The 18,036-nt window shown below is 41.1% G+C and overlaps 1 protein-coding gene across 1 annotated transcript; it reads right to left on the minus strand.

Moving 5' to 3' along the window:
• Positions 1-473: 473 nt before the first annotated feature.
• Positions 474-9,299, minus strand: LOC109615260 (putative selection and upkeep of intraepithelial T-cells protein 1 homolog). Its single transcript, XM_020044170.3, has 6 exons — positions 9,190-9,299; positions 6,066-6,345; positions 2,435-2,779; positions 1,888-2,172; positions 1,530-1,720; positions 474-826 (listed from the first exon to the last, which is right to left on the minus strand). The coding sequence occupies exons 2-5, from the start codon at positions 6,133-6,135 to the stop codon at positions 1,536-1,538; spliced, it is 885 nt and encodes a 294-aa protein (XP_019899729.3). The 5' UTR covers positions 6,136-6,345; positions 9,190-9,299; the 3' UTR covers positions 474-826; positions 1,530-1,535.
• Between the last annotated feature and the right edge of the window lie 8,737 nt (positions 9,300-18,036).

Consider the following 18,036-nt stretch of genomic DNA (forward strand, 5'->3'; position numbering starts at 1 on the left):
TGAGATGTAGGCAGGCTATGCAGTCCTGGTTAGATTAAATGACCATCCTGCCGGTTCACTCTCCCTTCAGTGTTCCAGGGTGGTTGAACTAGCTGCCATTGAATCATACAGTACAGAACCTGCAGTGTGTTACTGGGACCATTATTTACAACACAGGGCAGTACCAAGTCTGGGTGTCTTTTACATTCAGAGGAGGGAAAGTGGTTTTAACAGCAGCTGTTTGGAAAATATTATTAAAAAATCTGTCGCCATGTGTCGGTGGCAAAATCTCAAGCTTGGTAAGAGACATTTTCATAATTATTTCCGATTTAAATAGGTGAGAACTATTGGTCCATTTAAGTACATCCATGTTTGTCCTTTGCTAAGGGCTGTCAGGTCCCTGTACGACCGAAGCAGGAGCTTGGTCCGCATTGCCGGCAGTAAGTCAGACTTGTTCCCGGTGCATGTTGGACTCCGGCAGGGCTGCCCTTTGTCGCCGGTTCTGTTTGTAATTTTTATGGACAGAATTTCTAGGTGCAGCCAGGGGCCGGAGGGTGTCAGGTGAGCAAGCTCCTGTAATAACTGTTCAATTCCACTACAGGATCAACCAGTGTCATCCCCCCCTGCTCAAAACATCTTCCCTGAGCCATGTCCAGACATCGATATCCTATTAGATAGTTCCAGGTCCAGCAGGAAGAGCAGCTGGCATCCGTTTCCTAGACAACACGGTCAGCATCATTTTGCAAAGTGCCGTTCTGCAGATTCAGTGTTGGACTGTCACATTCAACAATGGATTCTCCGTCTGCGCTGACATCTCATTGGTCCTTTAGTTTCTCCTTTAATACTCCTGAACAGAATAGAATGAGAAAGTGATTAGAAATGGCCAGTTGGCTAATAGTATGTTTTCTGTATTAATATGAACTAAATAAACTGTCGATATGGGCAACTACCAAAATTTTGCAAAAAAACAGCAGAGCAAAATACCTACATAAAATTGACCACACTCAGTGATTTACCTAAAATAAAGACTGAACTAAAACTTGTTGTAGATAAACCTGGAAACATTGGACATTTTTTGTCTTATGTTATTTTCCATTATATCCCTAATTTATCTCAAGACCACACTGTCACACATCTAGATAAACCTTTTTCATCAGTCCCTTTTACATGCAACTAATCAAACCCAAATCAAAATGGCTGAGGCAGAGCTCATCAGAGTAAAATTATATTGAAAGTAGCCCACAAACTGTCTGTTCAACGCTCCAAGTTGATGTGCTTTTCATATCAGAGTCAAATCAAATTTAATTTAAGGTGCTATATCATAATACCATAAACACAGAAAATAGGATGGAATAAAATAACATAAAACATACCAGTCAAAGTATAAAAAAGTGGGTAGAAGAATTGTCATTTTTTATTTTATTTTAGGTCCTGGAGTCATTTAAAATCTCAAAGTGTCTGCTTTGAGATTTTAAGACAAGACAAGAATATTGTGAGAAATGTAAAATAATAAATCAGACACAGGTGAGGAACTCCCATCAATGATTTACCTTTTTTCAACAGACCAGTGTCTGTAGACCTTTTCTCTTCAGGATGTAGAGAAAAGGACCCCATGTCAGAACCAAGATCAGACCACTAAACCCCACGCCACTCCACCAGCCACTCCACCAGCCACTCCACCAGCCACTCCTCCAGCCACTCCTCCAGCCACTCCTCCAGGACATCTCAGGAAACATTCGATCTGAAACACATAAGCCATGTAGAACAATTATAAAAGCCTCATGTTTATATTATAAAAACCTATTATATAATAAAGACATCCCCAACCACCAAGCTGAATCCTTTATTACCTTCTGGACAAAAAGGGTTGATGATATTAATAAATGAATCTATCAAAAAACACCTCACCTTTTACATGAATCTCTGTCTCCATCGTGTGGTTGATCTGCTGCTGTAGAACTCTACAGGTGAACGTGTTGTTGTCAGTCCTCTGGACGGTGACATGTCCTCTCACAATGTATCGACCCGCTGAGTCGGTCTCAGTCTCTGTAGGTCCATCAGCAGGGAGGATGTTTCCATCACTGTCCTGCCAGGTCATCTCAGGTCTGTAGATCAACCCTCTGGCCTCACACTCCAGGACCACTCCAATGGCATCAATGCCAACTATAGACACCTCTGGCCGAGATACTTCACCTTCACAGACACAATTGTACGGATGTCTGATGACTCTTAAAGGGGATAGGATGGCTGGGCTGACCAAATGTCATGATGTGAACTAAAACATGAATGAGTGACTGTGTGCTCGCTTTCTAGCTAAAGGCATGATCCTGAAAAGGCTTGACATAAGGAGGACAAACACTTGAATAGTTATTTGTTATTAATTAGGGTGTATTTTTGACAGACTACCCAAGACAAACCCCTAATAATCCATGTTGTCAATGTTTAAATAACTCACCAACAATGAGTTGAACCATGGCTTTTTGAAAAGGGCTCTTCAGTGTTGGAATGAAGCAGGTGTAGTTTCCAGCATCAGACAGTTTCACTCCGGTCAGTTTTAAGGACATGTTCCCGTTCTTCATTTCACCTTTAAACAGTGACGTCCTTTCTTTGTAGGACGGATTCTGTTCAACATTGTAGTCATCACGATAGAAATGCACCTCTTTTGGTTGGAGGTCAAGTCTCTGCCACTCCACTTTTTCCTCAACAGCGTTGACGGTGCTGCTGGAGGTTCTCAGAGTACAAGGGAGGATGACATCACCTACGGTGGCAACAACTGGTTCAGTCTGACCAACAACCTGAACTGGAACAGAAAGAAATGACAAACACCTAAACACTTGTTTTTATTAGTTATATCATGGACATGGACGTGGTCGGTTATTTGGCCATGCGCGACAGAAGGGATACTATATTTTGGAATGATCTGGTGTATGTCCATGCAAGTTGGACATAATACAGGAAATATCAGTTGTGAATGTACGAAATAGAAGAAACAACTGTCATGATCTACATTCTATGGGGCTCCAGGTCACAAATGTCTTTGAATATTTTTTATTATTGTCTCACATTCATGGATAATCTAATATAAATATACTGTATATAATATTAAATACATAATATTAAATAGATCTAATTTCTAACACATGCTGCCAGTTAGAGGCCCTGGTATTGGTTGTGGCGGGACCAAGGGACCCCTATATAGGTTGTGTCAGGACCCTGGTATGGGTGTGGAGGAGGGTTCTTAGTATGGTTTGTGGAGAAGTCCTGGTAAGAGTTGAGCTGAAGCTTGGGGGCCCAGGTATGGGTTCAGGTGGAGCCTGGGGCCCAGGTATGGGTTCAGGTGGAGCCTGGGGCCCAGGTATGGGTTCAGGTGGAGCCTGGGGCCCAGGTATGGGTTCAGGTGGAGCCTGGGGCCCAGGTATGGGTTCAGGTGGAGCCTGGGGCCCAGGTATGGGTTCAGGTGGAGCCTGGGGCCCTGGTATGGGTTCAGGCAGGGGCGTAGTTTATGGGGGGGATGGGGGGGAGGTAACCCCCTCAATATTCAAATCCATCAGTTACAACCCCCCCAATATTTCGACATGAGAATTACAGTAGATCAAATGAAAAGTATGAAGAATTCATATATTTTGTAACAATAATTGTTCCTACTCAAATATGAGTTTGTCCTAATCAAATAGGAAAAAAAATAATAATAATACTCCCCTCCATTGAACCGATTGGTAACGCCCAAGGCGCACTTTTTCCAAAACAACGCGAGTGGAGAGCACACGAGTCACGACGACGGGTAACGTTCAAAAATGAAGAGAAGCGCTCGGACTTTATTTAACTGCTGGTCAGAGAGGGATGTAAAAAAAACAACAACCATGTACTGAGAATGAGGTATGAGAATATTGTGTAATAGCTAAGTACACACCAGTGAAACCAGATATATTTTAGCTAGCTAATCTCCATTTCAATGTATTTAACTTATAGCTCACTTATCAGTATAACAAGTTACCAAATCAGCCGTCTGTTTTGCTAGTTCATTTTTCAATAGTGTCTGTAATTATCAATGACAAAAGTATTCACATCGGTGTTTGTTTTCTTCCTAAATTAATCTGACTTTTTAACGAATTGGATGAATGAACGATTTACTGGCGGTTTCTGTACTTAAGGCGAGACACGGCAGGCAAAAACATCGTTTTTTTCCACTGGTCAATGTTGAGATTTCGGGCTCTATGGGGGCTATTTGTCTTCAATAACATGACTTCTTTCAGACTTGTGGTGTAAAAAAAGTCAAAAATGCACATTAGGTCTTTATTTTACTACATTTCTAGTCTATTTGAGTCTCTTGATTTCGCCTAAATTCATCAAAAGTTGTCGTTCTAAATCAACTTGCTGCTCCGCGCGATCGCTGTTTGTACCCTGTCATATCATATATCACTGGAAAGGTCTCTCTCTCATGGTGAGTGCTGTCGGGTCTAAATATACTAATTTCCTTTTTATCAGCAAGCAAGCGTCAAATTAAAATTGGGCATTTTACTCTAGGATCTCAAGAATTTGTTGTTGGTTGTGAGAGACGCAAGCAGATATTTGGAGCTTTCATTTAAACTGTGTAATCATAATCACTGTTCTGTGCCTTTGAGCAAGTGGTGTATCTAAATTTAATGTTTACAGTTGTTCAAGAGCCCATGTGTTTCCCTTTAAAAAAATGTAATGCATTAAAATGGAATTTAAAAATCTTAAAATAAATGTCTAAATTTTGTCTCTTTCATATTTGTATATGTTGATTTTGTAATCAGTTAAAGCATATAGAAAGAAAGAAAGAAAGATGATCCAATAACAATACACATGAAAAAAAAAAACAGGCAGCACACAACTTTAAACCCCCCCAATGTTCAAACCAAATCTACGCCCTTGGGTTCAGGTGGAGCCTGGGGCCCTGGTATGGGTTCAGGTGGAGCCTGGGGCCCTGGTATGGGTTCAGGTGGAGCCTGGGGCCCTGGTATGGGTTGTGGAGCTGAGGGGACCTGGTGGTCAGGGGGCGCTTGGAGCGCCATTGGTCTATCTACCTATATTCTACATTCAGAGTAGATTGTCCCAGAGGCCTTGGACCATTAGGGTCCTCGGGTGTTTTGAGAGTGAATGTAAAATGATGTATTCACTCATACAAGATTATTAGGGCCCCTTTAGAGTGGTTAATTAGCCCAGATGTATTGACCACATAATGCAGAACAGTGGAACCTTACATGGAAGAGAAGAATGTGCCAAATTAAAAGCGAGAAAAGGAGCTGATAGCCGTGGTACGTCAGTAATAAGGCATGGGGGGGTGTAATATATACGGCCAATATACCATAGATAAGAGCTGTTAATCGGTACGACATCACAGAGTATTTATCACAAGCCGGTGATGCCTAATTGCTCTTATGTACCGGTTGCCAATACAATTAGACCAGTGAAAAGGGATGTGATGTCATACCCATGGTATACGATCTTATACCGCGGCTGTCAGCCAATCAGAATTCAGGACTCAAGCCACCGGGTTTATAAAAGATTGTGTACCAGAAGTATGATGTTACATAACTTTGTACTGTTGCAATTGCCTTGTTAAGCTATAGTGTCTTGGTGAGATACCATGATGACATGGCCAAGGGCAAAACAATTGCAAGAAAACAATTGACAAAAAAAGACGATGAAAAACATTAGATACAAACTAATCAAGATGTCAAATGAGGTGATATATTTTTACAGATGAAAAGTTGCCTTAGAGATCACGTGCATATGATTTTACTGTTCTTATGTGTTTTGTTTTACTTAATATATGTACATTTTCTGCAAGCTTCTATTTGCACTTCTGGTTAGATGCAAACTGCCTTTCGTTGTACTGTACTTGTTCAATGACAATGAAGTAGATGTGATTATAAATACAACTGGAATTAAGAGCAAAGCTAATCACCATATGAGGGGATATAAATACATTTGGGTCAGAAGATCAAACGGTTTGATTTTAATCAGATAAGGGGTGGTGAGAGGGTCTTCTGCAATTCGTTCAGGCAATTTTTTCCATTGTGGATATATAACGGTCTAGTGTGTTAGTGTTTCAGTGTTACCTTCATCATGCGCTCTGCAGACAGGGAGAAATGTCAGAAGACAGATAACATTCATCCAATTATCCTCCATTTCAGCGTTGAGGTCAACAACACCACAAATTAATCCAGTGTAGGGAAGGACCTGTGGGACCGGAGTTTTCTCAGCGTGTTTGTCCCCAGGCCTGATCCTGGGGACGAAAGTGTTGACCCAAGTTTCTGGATTCTGTCAGGTTTCTTCCAACTCCAGAGTGAGATGTGTGAGAAAGAAGAATAGTTCCACAACTGGATGTAGCACTGGTCTCTGTAAACACAGGAAAACATGTAATTGGTCAGTTTTATGTCATTGCTGTCCTTGACCATTTCATTTAACACATTCACAGATGTTCTATTGATTATGATAACGTTTCAACTAGAGAACGACTTGTACACTGGAATTGGGGACGATTTTGGCCTTTTCTGGTCGAATGACTTTCGGCCTCCTTTATTAGCCTGCGGTCATCTGCCTTGTCCTCTACAGAGCAAATCCAAGCACACCCCCCTAGGGTAGACTGTTACTTATTTACCACTAACAGCCAAGAGGACGTATCTACTGGTGAGAACTAGCAGCTAGCAAGCTGGGAGATATAATATGTATAGAATGGGTATGCTAGGATATAGAATATAGATAGAATATGGATAGAATGGGTAGGCTAGGATATAGAATATAGATATAATAGCATCACTAGATCTTTAAATCAGGTCTGTTTTGCTCTGGCAAATTCACAACACACAGCCACATCAGCTGGTGAACTGTGGAGGACTGAAAATCTCTTTCTTCCCCAAAGCCACACAGTATCAACCTTCTAGTTAGCTACCCTTTGTATTAAGAAAAACAAGCTGATTTGAACCAGCAGCATTTAGAGGAGTTTTACAGCACACTTGCACCCAAACCAAGTTTGCCTCTGTTTTTCTTTTGTTCAGCTTCACTTTTCTTAAAATAAATTAAACTTCAGGGATATCAATCTGTCCAGTTAGGAGGCATAAGCGATTGTGAATCAGTGTCACCTGTTTTGGTACAAATGAAAGTGACAACAGGTGAACTGGAGAGGCAACAGCAAGACAACACCCAAAAAGGTAATGATTTTTTTAGGTGGTGGCCACAGACAATTGCTCTCTGCTTATGCTTACCTGATTGTTCTCTAGTTTTTCATTTTGCTAGTGTCCTTGTCACTACTGGTAGCATGGAGGCGGTACCTGCAGCCCATTCAGGTTGCACAGGTAGTCCAGCTCCTCCAGGATGGCACATCCATACATGCAACCAAAAGGTTTGCTGTGTCTCCCAGTACAGTCTCAAGAGCATGGAGGAGTTACCAGCAGACGAGCCGTTACACGAGGAAGGCTGGACAGGGCCGTAGAAGGGCATCAACCCAGCAGCAGGACTGGTATCTGCTCTTTTGTGCGAGGATGAACACGAGCAGCACTGCCAGAGCCCTACAAAAGACCTCCAGCGTGCTACTGGTGTGCATCTTTCTGACCAAACTGTCAGTGATGGTCTGGGGAGGCATATCCTTTGAGGGTATGCCTCCTCCCAAACAATTATATTATTGACCCGCCCTGATCGAATGTACAGATAACTTACACAAGTACAGACAGCTTTCATTTTGGCAGCAGTATAAGGGGATGGATTCTCCACTAGGTACATGTACACATCCCCAAAGTTAAGCTCCGGCAGGGATTTCACTGTTTTTAACAATTTACAGCTCTGGAAAAAATTAAGAGACCACTCCTATTTTATCTTAAATCAGCATCTCTACATGCATGTCAGCCATTCCATTCCAGTGTCAGTTAAATTCCAACACAGGAACACCTGATTTTACTTAATGAGGTACTGATTAGGTGATTACCTGAACCAAATCTAATTTAACCAGGAAAAGTATAAAAGCCACTATCCTCTTGCAATAGGACCAGCTGGATGGCAAAAACAGTGCAATTTGAATGAAAAAAAAGTTACTATTCAGCATGACAAAAGAGTTGAAAAGAAAAGCTTTGAATCAGGAAAATAAGGGTTCAATTCTGGCTTTACTGGCAGGATACAGTGAGCTTCAGGTTGCTTTTCTCCTGACAATTTCACGTCAACTCATTTGAATGTCACTCAACCACCACATTATTTGAGGTCTGAAAACAATGTATCTTGGTTTGGTTATTTTGATCAGTTATTTTTCTAAATGACTATTTTTATTTGGGAGTAATGTTGTCAGTTTATAGAATAAAACAAAACTGTTCATTTTAATCAAATCTTAATTATTTTCAGAGCTGTATATAACGCAGCGGGTGCAGTATGGGGGTCACAAGTGCCTAATGGTGTATTCACACTTCGCGATGGGGGCGATGGCTTAATTCATTTCAATGAATGGAAGCGTGGCTTGTAGGGCGACGCGTTGGGATCCGCGAGAGGCGAAGAAAAAGTTCAGATTTTCCAACTTTCTGCAAATCACCCGCCGGGGTCTGACCAATAACGGCATTTTGCGTAGGTGGTTGTGAGATCCTCTCCGTACAATTAAAAGAACGTAAAGAGAATTAAACTTTTGCGATCCTTTTTAAAAAGATTGCTGACTTTTAGTAGCAGTGATGAGATTCCCTGAGCTTTAGGATTGCAAGCTATTTTCCTACGGAGACGCAGCATGGAGGGAGTTGGTCGGGAAAGTTGGACGTTAGTAAGACACACCTACAAGTATGCTGCATGCAATGTGAGGTGATCTAAACTCTCATGGGCTGTAAAAGTAGAACATTTGACCGGCTTGTGTACTCAATAGAATCAATAGAATGTCCACTGTTAGCAGCCGTGTTTTAACAATGTTTCGTCCACCAGGACATGTATAGAGTAGGCACGTCTTACTAGCTAGCCCATGCATAACAAACCTCAATTACCTTAGTGTTTGCATAGTTAACTCGTTTGGTCATTACCGATGAGGAGTGCATCTATTCAATATAAATTAAATCGATAAAACAAACATACAACTAAAACAATTGGTAAAAACAAAATACGACTGGCGAAAGGCAGCTACTGTGTAAGCAGAGTAGCGTAGACATCTAAAGTTAACTGTCGACTTGTCAATGAACTGTCAACTAGTCTACTGAGAACAGAACATAAAATACAACAACATACCTCGACTCCAGATAGAGTACGTGTTATGTCCTCTGTGTGCTGTCTAGTGATGGGCTGCTCGACTCTATTCGGATCTGTAAAACATTCGCTGCATGGATATAATGTCCCCATCAGTGTCTTGAGCAAAAGAAACAATAAAGAAACATTTCTGCCTCACGAAAGAACATCTTCAAAATAAAAGAGGCCAACGTATTATTATAAATTGAGTTTATTTGTTTAAGAAAATTTACCTCTCAAAACATTAACTACAATTCATATTTAATCATAGTAATTTCAATAAAAAGTGGGTATTAAAACACGCTCCAAGGGCAAAATTCACACAATGCCAATGACTGAATATGGAATACATATTTAGCTCATAAACTATTTAATCAATCAATTGTATTTATATTTTACATCAGCAGTTGTCACAAAGTGCTTTTACAAAACACCCAGCCTTAAACCCCAAGGAGAAAACAACAGTAGTGTTGAATTTCAGTGGCTAGGAAAAACACCCTAAGAAGACTGAAATTTAGGAAGAAACCTAGAGAGGAACCAGGCTCAGAGGGGTGACCAGTCCTCTTCTGGCTGTGCCGGGTGAACATATTAGGAGTACAATGGTAATAGTTAATAAATGCATGTGGGCTGAGTCTAGAGTCTATTTAAACTTAGTCCAGGTCGGAAGCATGACCAGATGGACAAGGGACAACACAGGGGAGGGAGGTGTCAGCACAGTGGTAGCTGAAATTGTCAGGTATCGTTTTGATCTGCAACACAACCAGGCAGACTTTGGAACAGGGACAGCAACGGGTCTTTCAAGCCAGGTACTCTGCAGGTGTGGGCCAGGACCTCATGTCCTCCTAAGTTTAAAACCGGAGGAAAGGGGGGGAGGTTGAATATTCCACAGAGAAAGAAATGTTCAGGAGAGTGTACACTGACCAAAAGGATTATTAGGAACACATCCAATATGCAGCAGTCCTGTGGGAGAAAATGCCTTGTGATTGCTAGAGGTCAGAGGAGAATGGGCCGACTGATTCAAGCTGATAGAAGAGCAACTTTGACTGAAATAACCACTCGTTACAACCAAGGTATGCAGCAAAGCATTTGTGAAGCCACAACACGCACAACCTTGAGGCGGATGGGCTACAACAGCAGAAGACCCCACTGGGTACCACTCATCTCCACTACAAATAGGAAAAAGAGACTACAATTTGTACGAGCTCACCAAAATTGGACAGTTGAAGACTGGAAGAATGTTGCCAGGTCTGATGAGTCTCGATTTCCGTTGAGACATTCAGATGGTAGAGTCAGAATTTGGCGTAAACAGAATGAGAACATGGATCCATCATGCCTTGTTACCACTGTGCAGGCTGGTGGTGGTGGTGTAATGGTGTGGGGGATGTTTTCTTGGCACACTTTAGGCCCCTTAGTGCCAATTGGGCATCGTTTAAATGCCACGGCCTACCTGAGCATTGTTTCTGACCATGTCTGTCCCTTTATGACCACCATGTACCCATCCTCTGATGGCTACTTCCAGCAGGATAATGCACCATGTCACAAAGCTTAAAATCATTTCAAATTGGTTTCTTGAACATGACAATGAGTTCACTGTACTGAAATGGCCCCCACAGTCACCAGATCTCAACCCAATAGAGCATCTTTGGGATGTGGTGGAACGGGAGCTTCGTGCCCTGGATGTGCATCCCACAAATCTCCATCAACTGCAAGATGCTATCCTATTAATATGGGCCAACATTTCTAAAGAATGCTTTCAGCACCTTGTTGAATCAATGCCACGTAGAATTAAGGCAGTTCTGAAGGCGAAAGGGGGTCAAACACAGTATTAGTATGGTGTTCCTAATAATCCTTTATGTGAGTGTATAGACTAAAATGCATCTAATCATGGGGAATGGTGTGCTAACACAATATGTTCCACACCCTCTTTAGGCCCCAATGCAAAACACTATAATAGACTGTACATGTACATACTGCCCTATACAGAAAAAACTATTCTGTACGCCACAGTGAATGTATTGTAGGAAATGTTCAGGATAGTCTATAGTGATTGCATCCAAAAAAGGGGCACTGTGTATTTGCAATTGTTGCTGGCATTTTACTCAGCTTATACCATTTGCCAGTAACAAATGCAAATACACATACACAGTGCACCTTGATTTCTTTGCATATAATTATTCTATCCACTGTCCTGAACATTTGCTACAATCCATTTTAACAATATACACTAAGCAAAGAGTCAAAAAAAAGTGTCTCGTTTTACCGCAGACTTCTATTTTGAAGGCAAAATCCGAAAACCAGAAGTCTTATTGTTGCAACGGAATCTCTAATGTTGCCAGCATGACGCTAATAGCATAAGTGAGTGTGCTGCCCCTGTTCAAATTCCAGACGTGGGAGTTGCCTGCAGACAGGCCCGTCGCGACAAGGCAAGCAAACCAAGCAATTGCTTGGGGCCTCGAGCTGGCCTGGGGCCCCAAGACAACGACTGGTTGAGAATAAATGCAACGACAAACTGTGCCCCTTTGATAGTCAATGCAATGCAGTAATGTGCAATGACACTGTTATTATCGGGATCCCCCTCAAGGGGGCCCCTCTTATTACTAGTCGCTGACAGCAGCCAGCCAACCACATCTCTGCTGCCGGCAAAATACAAAACCTCGGCAGTCATCATGAAGCGGATTTATGCTTCTGGAAGCCAGAAACGAAAGAAGAGAAAGGAAGAGGAGGATAAGAAAAAACAAGATAGTGGTAAGTAATAAATTTACACTGGATAAAATAGCTCTACTTGTCTTGTGCAAATGATGTAATTTTGCAGCAGGTAGGCTAGTAAAAATGTGTTTATGTTAGCTACCTGCCTGACGGCAAATGCTGCTTGTAACGAACAGTTAGTCTAACTTTTTTTTGAACAAACGGAATATGGTTAAATACTGTAATATGTTTTTTAACGGGATAAGGAAGACGCAGATCTGTTCCAAAATCGCTGTTTAATTCCATGACGTTGCTGTAGTTTTGTAATAGGTTTTGATGAAAGTGCTAATGAAATGAACTATTATTCCACCGTGATAATCTATTTACCAAAATAATCTATTTACCAAATGGGGGTTAGGAAAACCACACGATAAATTCTGTGCATCAAACAATAGCTTGGGAAGTTTATAAGCGTTGGTAGTTGTGAAAGCAGCTGCATCCCTTCTAAATATCAAAATATGGAAATGCTATTGCTTACATATCTTTTCGGTAACACTTTATAATAACCATCATTAATAGATGGTAAATTGTTAGTTATTTAATCTGTAGTTAATTGTCATTTAACTGTTAGCAAACCGATCGTTTTACTTAATAAATACTTTGTAAACCATCTACACGTTATTTACCAGAAAGAGGCAGAGGAACATGATTTTTTCATAGCTTATCTTAATGTGCTAGTGTCAGGATATACAGTAGTGACAGTTTATGCAAATATGACATTAGTTACCAATGGATCTTGAACAGTTACTTTATTCTGTGTGGCAATTTTTACACTGTTACAAGTACAGTATCAGGACAACCCACATGTTTCACTGGTACTGTTTATGAACTATTTAACAAAGTATTACAGTCATTTGTTGCAACTTTTTCTATGTTTATAGACAGTTTACAAACCAACTAGTAACCCTTAACAAAGTGTTAGGAATATTTGTTCCGTCTATCTATGTAATGTTTATAGATGTTTTAAAAATAGTTTCTTAAAGATTTACAAACATTGTTAATCATTACCCGATACTTAATATATTATATGATAGATATGTGTGTTACAACAAACTGTTAATTTACAGCACTACTAATAATTAGTAAACATTTAATTATAATTTCATTGTTTGTTAACAGTAAAAAGACAATGTTCAATTGTTCAAAATGTTCAAAACTTATGCACATAGCACATTACATCAGTATTTGCACTGTAAACTTTTTTTTATTTATGCACAGTATATGCAACAGCAGTTTTTGCACTGTAAACCTTTTTTATAAATAAATGTGGGTGAACTTAAACTGTATGGCTATGCTGTGGTTCCTGTAGGCTTTGGGTGCGTGTGGGGGGGCCTCCATGTCCATTTTGCTTGGGGCCCCCAAATTCCTTCAAACGGCCCTGCCTGCAGATGACATGATGGGCGTGATCATAGATAACAGATCTTCATAGTGTGATCTCCACCTCTCTAGGTTTGGTTGGTTATTCACACAGTAGAAGTACGCGGGTGTGGTTTTTGTAGCAGTGAGGTAAGTTGCAGTGGTGTATAAAGTACCTGATTGTCATACTCGAGTGAAAGTACAGATATTGTACTTACTACTTAAAAGTGAAAATATGAAAATCACTTGAGTAAAAGTCTTAAAGGAGCTCATATTAAATGTACTTAAATAGGCCTATCAAAAGTATATTTCTGGTGTTAGTATGTTTCAAAAGTAAAAGTATAAGATAGATATTTGACAGAAATGTTTTCTTACTCCAAGCTTTATTTTCTCCCTCCATCACTCAACTCCTTTCTCCTCTTCCCCTCTCCTTTTGCTCCCTCACTCTCTCCTCTTGCTTTCCTTCCTCCCTGTCTCCTCTTGCACCCTTCCCGTTTCCTCTTTCTCCCTCCTCTGATCTGCTGAACAGGGCAGGAATCCATCCAGTTGCTTGGGGCTGTCCTGTGTGTGGGAGGAAATACTGTGAATATGCTAGCACTTTGTATGCGTCGTTGGCAGTTGCTTTTGCAGCATCAACTGTTGGAGTTGAGAAGGTGACAACCCAGCTTTGGTAGCACAAATTCAGAGCTATCTTACCGCATGAAGTGCCACTTGTGTCTTCCCAATGGTGATGTGATGTTCGCAAACGATTCGTTTGTTTTGAACGAATCCTTTTAATGAGTCGGGACCCACCACATCCCAAAGATGCTCTATTGGGTTGAGATCTGGTGACTGTGGGGGCCATTTCAGTACAGTGAACTCACTGTCATGTTCAAGAAACCAATTTGAAATGATCCGAGCTTTGTGACATGGTGCATTATCCTGCTGGAAGTAGCCATCAGAGGATGGTTACATGGTGGTCATAAAGTGATGGACATGTTCAGAAACAATGCTCAGGTAGGCCGTGGCATTTAAACAATGCCCAATTGGCACTAAGGGGCCTAAAGCATGCCAAGAAAACATCCCCCACACCATTACACCACCACCACCAGCCTGCACAGTGGTAACAAGTCATGATGGATCCATGTTCTCATTCTGTTTACGCCGAATTCTGACTCTACCATCTGAATGTCTCAACAGAAATCGAGACTCATCAGACCAGGCAACATTCTTCCAGTCTTCAACTGGTTATTTCAGTCAAAGTTGCTCTTCTATCAGCTTGAATCAGTCAGCCCATTCTCCTCTGACTTCTAGCATCAACAAGGCATTTTCACCCACAGGACTGCCGCATACTGGATGTTTTTCCCTTTTCACACCATTCTTTGTAAACCCTAGAAATGGTTGCGCGTGAAAACCCCCAGTAACTGAGCAGATTGTGAAATACTCAGACCGGCCGGTCTGGCATCAACAACCATCCCACGCTCAAAATTGCTTGAATCACCTTTCTTTCCCATTCTGACATTCAGTTTGGAGATTGTCTTGACCAGGACCACACCCCTAAATGCATTGAAGCAACTGCCATGTGATTGGTTGATTAGATAATTGCATTAATGAGAAATTGAACAGGTGTTCCTAATAATCCTTTAGGTGAGTGTATATGTATGTATATGTATATGTATGTATATGTATGTATATGTATGTATGTATATGTATCTCACTAAAGGGCTGACAAGTTTGAAGTCCGTCTTGAGAGGAGTGGTTTGAAGCCACCCTAGGGTCTGATGTTTTTGCCACTCATAGATTTCCTGAGTAAACTGGGAAAATGGGTAAGTGTGCTAGTCAACCTTTGGCGGTCCCTCGTACCTATGATGGACTCGGCAAGGATAATAGAAGACAAATATGGTGAATGTACATGTGAACAGTGGTGTCTTTGGGAGTTAGGGTTTCCAGGACATGACAGTTTCGATAGGTGACAGCCTGTCAGATGGATTGGAGGAATATGGACAAGGTAGAGTAAAGGAGTTGCATTAGGACCAATAGCAAGTTGATTGGAATGGGTATGGCATGTGGATAATGGTGATTGGTGAAGGCTTTGGGGGAGGGATCTCTGTGTTCTAGCAATCACCGCTCAGGTTGTTGCAGACCTGGACTGTACCTCTGACCAGCCCCGGGCCCCCACCGTACCGCGCTGTTCCAACACGAGCAGCCACAGCCTTCCCAGCAGTGTACGGATCAATGGGCTTGCAGACAATAGAGACAGTTCCCACTAGAATCAAGACAGTTCCCACTAGAATCGAGACAGTTCTGACTACCATGATAGAATAACCGTGAACGACCCGCGGGGAACACGCAGGAATGCTAACTGCCAGAGGGAGGGGTGCTGACATTCAGAGGAGACTGAACAGGGAACATCAATCGGTGAGATCACTCCTTCACACAAACCTGTATACTCTGAAATACAGTTGTGCTCAAAAGTCTGCATACCCTTGGAGAATTGGTAATATATGTACCATTTATAAAGAAAACATGACTGAGCAGGCAAAACACGTCTTTTATTTCTTATGAGAATCACATTCAACTGTCGGTTATAACAGAATGGCACAATCATAAAACAAAACATGTAAACGAAGAAAGAAAATGACCCCTGTTCAAAAGTCTGCATTCCCTTAGTTCTTAATACTGTGTATTGCCCTCTATAGCATCAATGACAGCATGCAGTCCTTTGTAATAGTTGTCTATGAGACCCCAAATTCTATAGCTGCCCATTCATCTTGACAAAATGCCTCCAGATCTTGTAAAGTCTTGGGTCGTCTTGCATGAACCGTACATTTGAGATCTCTCAAGAGTGTCTCAATGATATTAAGGTCAGGAGACTGCGATGTCCACTCCAGAACCTTCACCTTTTTCTGCTGTAACCACTGGAGGGTCAACTTGGCCTTGTGCTTAGGGTCATTGTCGTGCTGGAAAGTCCAAGAGTGTCACATGCACAGCTTTCGTGCAGAAGAATGCAAATTGTCTGCCAGTATTTTCTGGTAACATGCTGCATTCATCTTGCCATCAATTTTCACAAGATTCCCCGTGCCTTTACAGCTCACACACCCCTAAATCATCAGTGAGCCACCACCATGATTCACTGTGGGGATGGTATTCTGTTCACTATAGACCTTGTTGACCCCTCTCCAAACATAGCGCATATGGTTGTGACCATAAAGCTCTATTTTGGTCTTGTCACTCCAAATTACAGTGTGCCAGAAGCAAGGTGTTGTATGAATTATTCTAACCAAGCTTTTTTTGTGGCATTGGTGCAGTAAAGGCTTCTTTCTGGCAACACACGCTTTAATACATCTGTTGTTTGTCATTCAATTATGTGCTTTTTTGATGATTTTTGATGATAACAACAGTAACAACTATAATAATAAACAATAATAATAATCATAACAATAGTAATAATAATCATTAATATTCAGGGCAATTAGTCTACATCTTATTTGATAGGGGGCGGTAAGGGACCTGGATAATGGATTCATACAGCAAAATGCACCAATACTAACTATACTTTACTCTAGATCAGGGGTGGGCAATATTTTTCACTGGGGGGGCACACTGATAATGCCAGAGAGCATCGTGGGCCAGATTACTTTTTTAACCAACATGCCTAAAAAACACACAACATAGCTAACTCTGTTAACTTGCATATTATATTTATGCATATTTATTTTCCTTGCAACACCTATTTTCTGTTAACAACTGTTATTATGGCAGGCAAAGGCCAAACAAATCCCTTTTTAGGGACACATATTTGCCTTAAAACTTAACTTTCAATTCAACAGAGTAAGCTACATTACATAAGGTATAGTGTATAACAGTTATATAGGTATAATAGTTATTAGGGCAGACATAAGTCAATAAAATCACCTTTGAAGATTTTCACTCAAAGCAAATGTTGGTATAATTCCCATCATCTAACTTCATACAGTATATTTTTTGTACTACGTGCTTTTAACAACAGCGATTCCAGCAGCCCAGACCCAAGAAACCAACTTTTAGGGCTACTCACTCAATATGAACAGGAGAGCCTCGTATGGGCGTTGACAAGTGTGGTGAAGTCAGGAGTAATTTCTGTTGAAGCAGTGTGCGGTTCTGTTGAAGCAGTGTGCGGTACTGGTGCAACATGTTCATAAATGAGGCTGCATCTGCAATTTTAGCATCGGGTGACAGTTTTTGTATTTCGCTGCATGCTTGCTCTAGAAGGGCCTCTGCAAATTGTACTCTTTAAAAACTTTGACGTTAGCTTAACATATTAAGCAAGTTGCTTTACCTGCAACATCTGCAAATAAATATTTTCCTGTCAATTGTTTTTTAAATTCCCTGCTTTCGTTATCAACTTTTCTTAGGCTTATTTCCAGAGATCGCTAGCCATCAATTGCGTATATTACGTACAAATGATAACTTCCGCGCGTGGATTGTGGTGCTGGTCCCTACGTATCATAGCAACGCAAAAACCTTGTTTCAACTTCAAGGTATTTTAAACAGACAGTATGATACTGCTGTACCTATTACTGGGAGTGCAACGGGACTTTTAATGTGAAAATAAATAAATATGCAACAGTAAATAAAGTAACGTAATCTGCGGAACTCGTTAGGGATTTTTTATTTTGTATTATTTTAAAAGTTTTGGATCGCGGGTCTGATAGAATGACTCAACGGGCCGGATCCGGCCCGGGGGCCTTATCTTGCCCAGGTCTGCTCTAGATTGTATCAAAATGTACC

This window comes from Esox lucius, chromosome 3 (genome assembly GCF_011004845.1).
Source record: "Esox lucius isolate fEsoLuc1 chromosome 3, fEsoLuc1.pri, whole genome shotgun sequence".
NCBI lineage: Eukaryota > Metazoa > Chordata > Actinopteri > Esociformes > Esocidae > Esox > Esox lucius.

What these genes read in the sequence shown, in the direction of transcription:
- LOC109615260 (XM_020044170.3), bottom strand. Translation starts at nt 6,135, where the DNA reads ATGGAGGATAATTGGATGAATGTTATCTGTCTTCTGACATTTCTCCCT. An exon ending in CTGCAGAGCGCATGATGAAG is followed by an intron (nt 2,780 to 6,065) that starts GTAACACTGAAA and finishes TTTCTGTTCCAG; the next exon opens with TTCAGGTTGTTGGTCAGACT. An exon ending in GACAGAGATTCATGTAAAAG is followed by an intron (nt 1,721 to 1,887) that starts GTGAGGTGTTTT and finishes TATGTGTTTCAG; the next exon opens with ATCGAATGTTTCCTGAGATG.